Genomic DNA, 11,015 nt, shown 5'->3' with positions numbered 1-11,015 from the left:
TACAATGTAAATACAAAATACGAAATCCTTAAAATGAGGGATGAATAATTAAAGTTACGGTATTATACCGCTATGAAATGTGATAATTGAAAAATATAAGGGCAAACACCACAAGCGTATAGTACATTAAATTTCAGGTTGTTTAAGCTGTATGTGAACCTCTAGATGTCGTTATGGTTAGTTGTGTGTCTGGTTTGTTGTTTCGTTGATATATACCCTACATCTTCTTTCATCCATACGACTGAAACAATCTACCTCAGATATTTCAGACTAGTGTAATATGAAAGTAATTTAGTGTAACGTAAATATAATAAACTCTTCAGATGCAATGATTTCCTTTAAATAATGAAGATCGCTTCTCATCACCGTGTAATCCTTCTCAGACAAAATGTTTGACAGTAAATTACATCCTTAATGAGAAGGAAGAGAGAAAAGTAATATCTTTGTAATATGATCGGTGTGTGAACTTTAGTAAATCTACAACTAATAATTGATTACTACTGTTTAATCTTGTCTATATCCCAAATTTCCGTATTTGTACGGTAAATGTAGATTGTATATTAGTACTTAACTACTTACTTTACCGCGGCACTGAATTAACTACAGATACTTATTGCTAACCTTTAAAAGTACAAAACGAAATCGGTCAAGATAAATTTACTTATATTTAAAGGCTAAAGTACTCGTATCCTTTTTTTATGTCATGAAAAGTAAAATTTCTGCTTGCTATTTAGTTTGTAAGAACGTCATCACGAACAAGGGTCTGAACAGGTGTCTGTCTAGATCTGTTTGCTCTCGAAAAAAGTTCAGCTTTTTGCAGATGCCATAATTTTTTACCAGATGATTTACGTCATTGCCTTATCTACCATAGACATTTTATAAACAACTCAAGGTCAGTCATACAGAATCACGCGGGCCTCTATATCAACATAATCAAACATAAATTAAGAGAGGTGTAACACATCAGACAAAACATGTTTCAATATTCATGTAATTTACAGCGATACAGTCACAGGATCTGCTTATCCTTCCGGAGCACATTATTGATACAGTTGTGGTGTATACCCATTTGTACAGACTATTTTTTTGCTTAAAGATTGCATTTGCGAAAAAATTTACTCATTGCATGGTATATCTAATCAGAAGTCACAACTTTCACTGTCTAGTGCAAAGTGCAAGTAGTGAAAAAAATTATAATTTATTCCTTTGTCTCAATAAAGTTTCTTTCGAAGTTTTCAAGAAATTGATTTCTCTGTTTTCTTCAGAGGAATGCATAACAGTTTTTGCAATATAATTTTAATTAATTATTTTATATTTTTTTTGTAATCAAATCTTATTACAAATTAGCATGTACATATTCCTATTGCATCAATTCTATAAACAGCTTTTGAATTTATATAACAACTTTGTTTAAGGTCAAAGTCATCCATAACCTAAGGCTTTTGACCTTCAAATCAATTTTACAATAACTTATGAAAACCATTCATCTCTGTGACGACGTTGTTCCGAGTTTCAAAAGTTTTTAGCAGCTCCTCATTATTTTGCTTGATCAATCTTGTTGTAAAATATTCAAAAAAGAACAAACTATTCAAAAAGTTTTAAAAATCAATACAGTCAATGACATTTGTTATAAACTGAGGTTATAAGATGTATTACTATTCTATGATGTAATTTGGTATTTATTCACTCTCATTCTGTAACGTAACGGCAAATTATATATAAAAATAAATAAGTATTTTACATAGTAAATACGTTGTTTAACTCATTTAAGAATTTATATAAAATATATATTTCAAATACCAGGATTGTAATTTAATAAATATGATAATAAATAGTCATTGCCCCGATTATTACGATAATTTATATGGCTCCAGGTTTTGTTATTTCTGATGATTCATTCTCCAAATTAGCTGATGAATCATTAGTTTTGACAAGGTTCATGGGAGAGTAGCATGATGCATAGTCCTTGGAAATATTAAAGTTCTGGTGGAACGAACTACGATGAGCTAATTCATAATCAGCGTATCTCCCATACCAAGGCTGGGACAGGAATGTATAGTTTCCGAGAAATCCCCATGGATTCCATTCAGGTCTGGGGAACTCTTGAACCAACTCATTTTCTGTTTGTTCTGCGTTGGGTTTCATGGATTCATCTGGTAAACTTTGAATGTCTACAATATATATTTTAATAAGTTAAAGATTGTCCAACAGTGAAGAAACACATGAATTTGAAGAATCTTCTTAGACTTTACACTTTACTTTATAGTTCATTGCGATATTATCTCCTTTAGTCGGTTATTTCGTATACTAGTATTGAATTTCGTTATTAAAATTCAGATGCCGAGTTTCGAACTTCGTATCTGGTGTTTCAAACTTCTGTGTTGACTTGAGTTATCATTGATACATGTATGTTCATAATTATAAATTAACTGTTAACAAAACTTTGAATTTTTGAAAAACTACGGCTTTTCTACCTCAGGAATAGATTACCTTTATAGCTGTATTTGGCAAAATTTTTAGGAGTTTTTGGTTCTCAATGCTCTTCAACTTTGTACTCTATTTGGCCTTTTAAACATTTTTTTATTCGAGCGTCACTGATGAGTCTTTTTTTTAGACGAAACCCGCGTCTGGCGTAAATATAAAATTTTAATTCTAGTATCTAAGATGAGTTTATTTGATGGATTATCAATCTTTTTGAACATTTTAATTTTCTTTTTCTTCAAAAAGGAATATACATCAACATATCACAGTTAAAGCCAAACCCTCAAATATGATTATGTTTGTTTATTCTTAACCGGTTCCTTCTACAAATATAAATGTACAAGGAACAGAAAAGGGATTCTTGATTTAAATGAACGTTTGTTTATCATTTCTTTATAAAAGCTTAATTGAGTTTTAGAAAATTCAAAAATGCTTTTGTATAATTGAGAATGGAAATGAGGAATGCGTCAAGGAGACAACAACCCGAACAAAGATAAAAAAAACACCCCAAAACAACCGAAGGCCACCAATGGCTCTTGAATACAGCAAGATCACCCGGACCCGAAGGCTGATTCAGCTGGCCCCTTAACAAAAAATAGTACTAGTTCAGTGATAATGGAGGCCATACTAAACTCCAAAACTTATAAATGAACTAAAATAAAAAATCGTCAAAGACCTACAAAGTGTGTGAATTCGCTTTTAAGAGGAGGAGGAGGAGGAGGAGGAGCAGGAGTAGGAGGAGGAGGAATGAATATAAAAAGACTGTTGATGATGTATTAAAGAACCTACCATCCTGGTTAATTTCAACACGTGGAGTTATACCTTTCCTCCATTTCGCGCGTCTATTTTGAAACCAAATCTGGAATGATAAAAAAAGTGTTTACATTTCATTCACCGAGAGCTGTCACTAGGGTTATGTCTCTAATAAAATATTGAATCTGTCAAAGGTGGTATTTTGATGTCGTACCTTTCATATGGAGGAATCCGATGTCCGATCACTTGTAGCATTAAAAGCCTAAACAGTTCACAAGGTCAATAAAAAAAAGATTGAACATTGTTTTTACACAAGGTCAGACGTAGGCTAACGAAATCGATGGGCTATTCGCTATAAAAATATGTAGTACTGTAAACACTGATTTATATGCAAGGTCAAAACTAATGCAATGACATATTCCTCTCAGGATAAGTAAACTAGGCCAAACAATGAACATAAATAATCATCAATGATTTTTTTCTAACAAACAATTCAAAATAATCCAAATGATCTTTGAATAACATGAATCCGTATTTCACTGTTCGAAAAAAAATCTTAATATTTTGTAAGATGGCAAATTTAACTAAAAGGAGGGAAAAGAACGACCCAATATATTGTTGGTAAAAACGAAAAATAAACACGAAAGAATTAACAACAGTACACAAAATACAAAGAAAATGGAAGATTGAATAACGTGAATCTCCCCTCCCCCTAAAAAAGAAGCATGAAATCGGATATGCCGTAAGGTTAAAGAAATCATGACTGTTGTTATCTTTTGTTTGTAATTTGTCCTCATGTAAGACATATTTTGTTTTTCTTATTGTAAATAAAGAATAGAATTGAAATATTATAAACACGAATGTGTACATAGACTGACACGGATATCCCACTCGTACTATCATTTTCTATGTTCAGTGGACCGTGCAATTGGGGTAAAAAATATAATGTGGCATTGGCATTAAAATTATCATACAATATGGAACATGTGTACCAAGTTTCAAGTTGATTGTACTTCAACTTCATCAAAATCTACCTTGACAAAAAACTTAAACCTGAAGCCGGACAGACGAACAGACGAATAGAAAGACAAACAGACGGACGAACGCACGGACGCATAGACATGAAAACATAGTGCCCATAAATGGTGAATAAAAATAATGAGTAAAACAGCCCTGTGTCAATCAAGATAGTGCTGACTACAAGCATCTGATAAAACAGGTTTTACAAGACCAATGTATACAAAAATGGCATCAAGATGTCCAATTATCTTCCCGAGGTGTATTTTATTCTAGTTATAAAAACTGTTTTGGATTTGAAAATTATTTAATAAAAATACCGGAAAATGCAAGAATCTGGATGACAAAATTAAGAACGTCTAATATAAAAATTCCCATTGAAACTGGGCGTTGGCACAATATTCCGGCGGAGGACAGAAAATGTCACATATGTAAAGAAAGTGTAGGAGACGAATTTCACTATCTTTTTATATGCAAGTCTCCTCAACTGGTTACTTTTAGAGAACAACATATCCCTAGTTATTATACGAAGCATCCAAGTAAACAGAAATTGTCTGTAATGTTATCTTACTGTAATGTCAATTTATATAGACAGGTGGCATCTTTTATCAAAAAGCTGAATAACTTATTGTGATATGTATATTAATTTGTCTTATTTTTTTTATTTTTTTTATTGTTGTTTTTTTTTTTAAATTATATTGTTTTTAATTTTTTTTTTTTAATGTTACCTTTGTATTATAAATCATGTTTACCATTGTATATATGTACCTCATGTTACACATTTATGTGTCTGAGCGTTGCTTTACAATAAAATCTTGAAATCTTGAATCTTGATAAAGTATAGATCTATAATCCATAAACAGGCGCTGTCCGAATCTTTCTACATACAAATGAACGAATAGAAAGTAATTTGTTCATGTTATAACCAAGAAGGCAATGAAATGAGGCATTTTGTTCTGTGCTTGAAACTCATTTTTTTTTAAATGATTGGTTTTGTTATTTCATTTCACCGTCTTTAATAATAAGAAAATTAATTTATGATACTAGTACTAGTATCAATTAAAAAAAAGAGTACTGTTTTAAAAATATTGCTGTATTGTTCTATTAAAAAGAATGATAAAAACTAATATTTTGAATCGCTAATAAAATTAATAAGAACTGACATAAAAATATTTTTCTATGCCTGAAAATATATCTTTTGGTAAACCATGTACACATAATTTTCCTTAAAGTAGAGCTTTAATATTTCCTGTTAGAATAGTTTTTGAGTCTACAATTAAAGCCTTTCTGCGTACACCAAACTCGTATAAGAGAATCAAAGAAATCAGTACAACTGAAACCTATCTTCTCACAATTTATTTTAAAATTATATCTCATAGTTTTCTTTTCATGCACACAAATGTGTTTTTCGTGAACAATCTAACCAAATTTAGGCAATTTTCAGGGACTCCTAGCTTGGAAAATTGTACGGCGATCCAATCTTTTTATTAGATTTTTGAAAAAGAGCATAGTAAATCTTAATTTTGGCAAAGTATAAGAAAATTCTATCTCAAGAAATATATACCTATGATCTACCTTAAAGGGGCACTAGCTACGAGATGTATAAAAAAATCTAATATCTTTTTTTATTTGCTCAATCAATAATAAAATGCAAATAGTGAAATAATAATTAGCTTTGAGAAGCCATTATGGTTCATTTTTGTCAAAATAAGCTAAAAATCATCGATTTTGAATTATTCACTCGCAAGTGAATAATTCGACCTCATTGAATCCGTATTCATGTGAACTTCAATTTAACCCCTTAGCTTGAGATGGATAACACTTGAATTGTATGTTTCAAGTTATTTAAAGGAAAAGAATGTAACATTGAAAGTGAAACAAAGATAAATAATTTGATTGACTGATTCGATCCACAAAAATTCGTTCTTTTACAGGTAAAAACGAAGTTTAACATTTATTTTTCATCTATAAACTGAAATTAAATAGATACATAATATAATAATCCAACAGCACGAGTTTGCTTAATCTATTTATATCTATATCTATGTTTTAATTACATCGCTTATATGGTCATCTCGTGACTTTAGAGGTCAACTCGATAATTAATTAGATTGCGTCCGGACTAATATACACACGAAACGAAGCTACGTATTCTACTGCTCGTGCCCTGTTATTTATTTATTTAAGACTTTTAATAGTTTGGATAAATGTTTTATATTATTTTGAATTAAATTGGTGAACATGAATTTTACAGCTAGTGCCCCTTTAAGAAAATAGATTCATTCAAATAACCCGAGTCTATTTTGGTATCGGAATTAATAACTCTCGACATATTTGTAAGAAATCATCTTTATATTTTCTCATATTAAGTGTAAAACCATCGCTATTTTCCCGCCATTACTGGACATCAAACAGATTCCAGTAAAATTTTGACTGCATAATATCTGACGCCACAATGGAAAAGTGATTGTTATATGACGTGAAGCCCATGTTTTTTGGAATTAGAATATGGCTTTGTTACCAAAGCTAAAGAAGAACGTCTTATTAGAATTTGGTATATAGAATAAATATTAGTTATATAGTAACGTTATTCCGCGGCCAACAAAAGAACAGGGAAGTACTGGAGAAAACAGAATACAGAATCAAAATCCGGTTTTTATTGATCTTGATAAATATAATATACATAATTCATACATATAATATATATCTATAGATATAAACAACAAATAAAGAAAGAAAAATAAAGCATAATTTCAAGAAAGAACAACAAAAAATTAAAAGGTCAAAATACTAGTCAGTGTTAGTGGCATACGTCGTGACAATAAAAGAATTTTCTAATCCTATCCACTTATGCCTTGGTTGAAAGTGCACCCGGTAAAGGGGCTACTTTATATCTGAAAAATCTACCTACCTGAACACGTGATTCTGCGAGATTTAATTTCTTTGCTAGTTCATCTCTTGTTACAACATCGGGATATGGCGCTTTACGAAAAGACTTTTCCATTTCTTTCAATTGGAAAGGAGAAAATGTAGTTCTGAAACAATTAGAATGAAAAAAAAGTTGAAACATAACAATGGATTACAAGTGTTTTTTTTATCAAAATATTTTAAAAGTTAATATGTTTGATGATTTTTATTTTTCAAAAATATATTGCTAACCTGAATCTATATACTATTTTTTACTAAATTATAAATGTTTAGATCACCTGTCATGTAAAAAAACTAGTTCGACGGTAAGACACTTAAAAGAATTAAAAACCCAATTATTACGAATGTTAACAAAGGATTGTGTGGTCCAGTCATTTCCATCAGTAACCATTTATTGTATGTATTTACAAAAAACAATTAACACAAGAAGAAGGTAACACATGGATCATTGAGGGAGAATGATATAATAAGATCAAACATTTAGATTTTGTCTATCGGGCGAAGATAAGTCGCTTTTTCATTTATTTGTACATTTTTCTAGTGCTTTTACTTCACATACACATTATTGAAAAAAAGCTATTAACAAAATATGGGTGTTTATTTGCATTCTAAAGCTTAACATTCTGAATAAATCAACTAGATATTTCATAAAGCCTCATGAAAAAACTACACAGTTTATTTTATAAACATGCAATATACAAACTAAAATGTAAAAATTAAAGTAATATCACTGGTACCTGTGACGGGGTTTCTTTGTATCGTCAAGGTGATGAAAATATTTCATATCAGATAGCACACCTAGAGGTAAATAGAAAAAGTAAATTAACAAATAGTTAGTGTTGTAAATTTAGAAGAAAAAGTGAAAACAGTAGGACAGAAGTATATTATTTATTGAAATGTTCATTTTTTTTTCTCAATAAATATAATTTCGTTATTAAACAAATCATTTTTTGCAAGTTACAATAAAAGTGAAATAAACAAACCTACCATTTACGGAATGAACTTTCATAACGACAAACCAACTTGTTACTGTCGTACGGAATATGATTTAATAAATGAAAATTACATGGTTATTTATATATTATACTTCAAAGAATGGACCAAATCCAGAAATTTTAATGCCAGAGAAATTACCACTAATAACGCGATTATTAACAATGGGACGTGGGTCTCTTATATCAATAATTGGCATTAAGCGAGCGATTAATTTCGTCACCACAAGTGCGTGTCAATTTCATGAAACGAACATCAAATTGATATTTACGATTAATGATGGGATGACAGGGGTAGACCAATTCCCATTATGTTAGATTTTGGATTGACAAGGGACTTATAAAGAAAGAGATTTACAATACGTGCATTTGATTGTTGCTCCGTATGATAGACGGTTGAGAATGATTCCTGAAAAAAGGGTGGACACTTAATAGTGCGGAGACATGTCAATTCTGATCTCCTGTTAGACCCTCGTGGAAACTGGCGGCGATTGTAAATTAACAGCCCTCATCTTTAAACAATTGATGTTTTATTAAAAGATCAACGATGAAATTAGCGACTATACCACAGTTAAATGTTATAGGAAAGATTTTGATTGGTATAATTATACTAATTAATTACAATGATTTTATAATGTACATTATCTAAAGAAATAATTTGTAAATGATTATGTAATGTTCGACTGACTCATGCATTGAACATAGATACCTTTAAAAAATATGTTAAAAAAGTTGCTTTGGAATCAGAAAATGATTGTCGTTTCAACAGATGCTGGCAGTGTCATAATTGTTTGCATTAGACTATACTACATGCACCGCAGGTAAACACAAAAGACAATACTACAATTACTTCACACGATGCGAGTATTTTATCAGTTATTGAATTGTCCCGCAGAAATTTAATGCATGTTATTTGATAAATTTATATTAAAAATGCCAATTATTATTTTTATCTCGAAAATATTTTGGAAGTGGCAACATAGTGGTAATCCGAAGTACAATGTAAAATGTCGGTGATAGATTTATACCCTTCAGTAATATGTCTGAGCTATTTACCTCATAAAAAGGAAGGTATAAAACTTATTTATATTAATATATTCTAATTTCAAATGTAGCTGTTTTCTACTTTTTTTTTTGCAGTACGTAATTTGTTAGTTACACAATGCATTTATCAGTGCCAGTTTCTTTTGCCTGTGATTGTCTTATATTTAGACAGTAGAATCAGAGTTTCTCTGATTTGTAGTTCTAACATGAATATTATGCTGCCTTTACAAAATTTAAATCATTTTTATTTAATTAAAAACTAACAGTAATACTGTTCTACTTACACATATAATACGACAGGAGTCTTTTTTTCGCCAATTACTGTTTTTCAGGGGTATCACTAGTTTGCGCCAATCCCCCCCCCCCCCCCCCCCGACCCCAATGTATTAATTACGCAAATATTCGGAATTCGGAATTCATTTATGCCAGTTTACCTGTACTCATATTTATCATAAATATAAATGATTAATATCAATTTATTCTTATTTTTTGGCTTATAAAGTATCATATGTTTGGAGATATTTCACCATGAAAAGAAACATCTGGAGAGAAATGACTTAAAATGCATTAGACTGTCCATATACAGAGAGAGAAGAAAACTTATTGCTTTTCTGAATATTTAATACAATATATATTATACCGTATTTGTCTCTGACTGTTTTGACAATTTATTCACTAGAATTGATTTAAATTAAATGATCTAAAAAGATCAAGTGACCAACCTTTTGTAAATGACATTGGTCTAACACAAATAGATTTAATCTGCACTGTTAAATAGTTGTAAACTTGATGGATATTTTGTCCAATTATAGACAAGGGCACCTGTTCTAAAGACATAAATGTCAGAATGATAAAATCAGTATTTATAGAGATGTAAAAAAATGACGATTAAACTGACTAACTGCATTGGAATTATACAGGATTAAAACAGAAATAAATTCTCTTTTTGAGTTAACATGCGACTTTTTACAGAAAAGGTTATATAAAATTCCCATGATATACTGCAATAAATTTACATAGCCTAATAAAAAAAGAAAAGCTAGTCCTCGACTCCAAATCTTGACACGCAAAATCCAAAAGCAAAGGAACAGAATATGTTTCGCATGTCTCAAAGTCACAACGAGAATGCATGCATTTTTAATTATGAACAATCAGTTTGATGTATAAAATTCGAACCAATTGTACAGAGTCCCCTCCCCCCAACATATTGAATACTACACAGACTGATATTTAAATATGTAAATTTTTGCAGCGAGCACATCAACTTGCTAACGTTTTATTTTAAATTCAACTGATTTTCTAATTCTAAAATAATTTTGTTCCTACTAATTTGATTTATTAAACCAAAAAACAACATTTATATTTAATATCAATCTTTCTTCCTTTAAATAATTGTGTCAAATGGCTTTGTAAATTGAATTTCATGTGAATGTGAACAGCTTATCTAAAAAGAATCTGCCATTTAGATGAAACCAGCTCAGATAAACAATATAATAAAAGATATTTATCGTTGCATTTATTGAAGCAGTAGGAATATTTAAGGCTTTGTTAAGTGAATAATTGAATTTAAATTTGTTTTTGTCTTTAATAAAAGATGTATTAGAATATAAATATTATTTAAGTGAATCATAATTATCGGGTAAATATCAAAAACAAGAACACAGAATACCAAAGCTATGCCTTTACGTCAATTCAGTACTTATCAAATGCGAATCGCGAACTGGTTGATGCCTGTTGCGTGCGATGTTGACTGCTGTATAAGTGAATTATGGGTAATAACTGTCTAACATCTATACATAA

At 30.3% G+C, this 11,015-nt stretch overlaps 1 protein-coding gene across 1 annotated transcript; it reads right to left on the bottom strand.

The window, feature by feature from the left end:
* Nucleotides 1-1,582: 1,582 nt before the first annotated feature.
* On the bottom strand, nucleotides 1,583-8,306 carry LOC139513762 (retinal homeobox protein Rx-A-like). The gene is made up of 5 exons (XM_071302546.1): nucleotides 8,167-8,306; nucleotides 7,917-7,977; nucleotides 7,163-7,286; nucleotides 3,271-3,340; nucleotides 1,583-2,171 (listed from the first exon to the last, which is right to left on the bottom strand). Exons 1-5 carry the CDS (start codon nucleotides 8,186-8,188, stop codon nucleotides 1,861-1,863), a joined length of 588 nt encoding a protein of 195 aa, XP_071158647.1. The 5' UTR covers nucleotides 8,189-8,306; the 3' UTR covers nucleotides 1,583-1,860.
* Nucleotides 8,307-11,015: the final 2,709 nt, after the last annotated feature.

The sequence above is a fragment of the Mytilus edulis genome, chromosome 2, assembly GCF_963676685.1.
Source record: "Mytilus edulis chromosome 2, xbMytEdul2.2, whole genome shotgun sequence".
NCBI classification, from domain to species: domain Eukaryota; kingdom Metazoa; phylum Mollusca; class Bivalvia; order Mytilida; family Mytilidae; genus Mytilus; species Mytilus edulis.
The sequence above is the reverse complement of the archived record's forward strand: the minus strand, read 5'-3'. Positions and strand labels throughout refer to the sequence as shown.

Excerpts from the sequence above, each read along its gene's own strand:
- LOC139513762 (XM_071302546.1), bottom strand. The coding sequence starts at position 8,188 with ATGAAAGTTCATTCCGTAAATG. Across the intron at positions 7,978-8,166 it reads GAAAGTTCATTCCGTAAATG|GTGTGCTATCTGATATGAAA; the intron begins GTAGGTTTGTTT and ends ATTTACCTCTAG. Across the intron at positions 3,341-7,162 it reads TCGCAGAATCACGTGTTCAG|ATTTGGTTTCAAAATAGACG; the intron begins GTAGGTAGATTT and ends TTATCATTCCAG.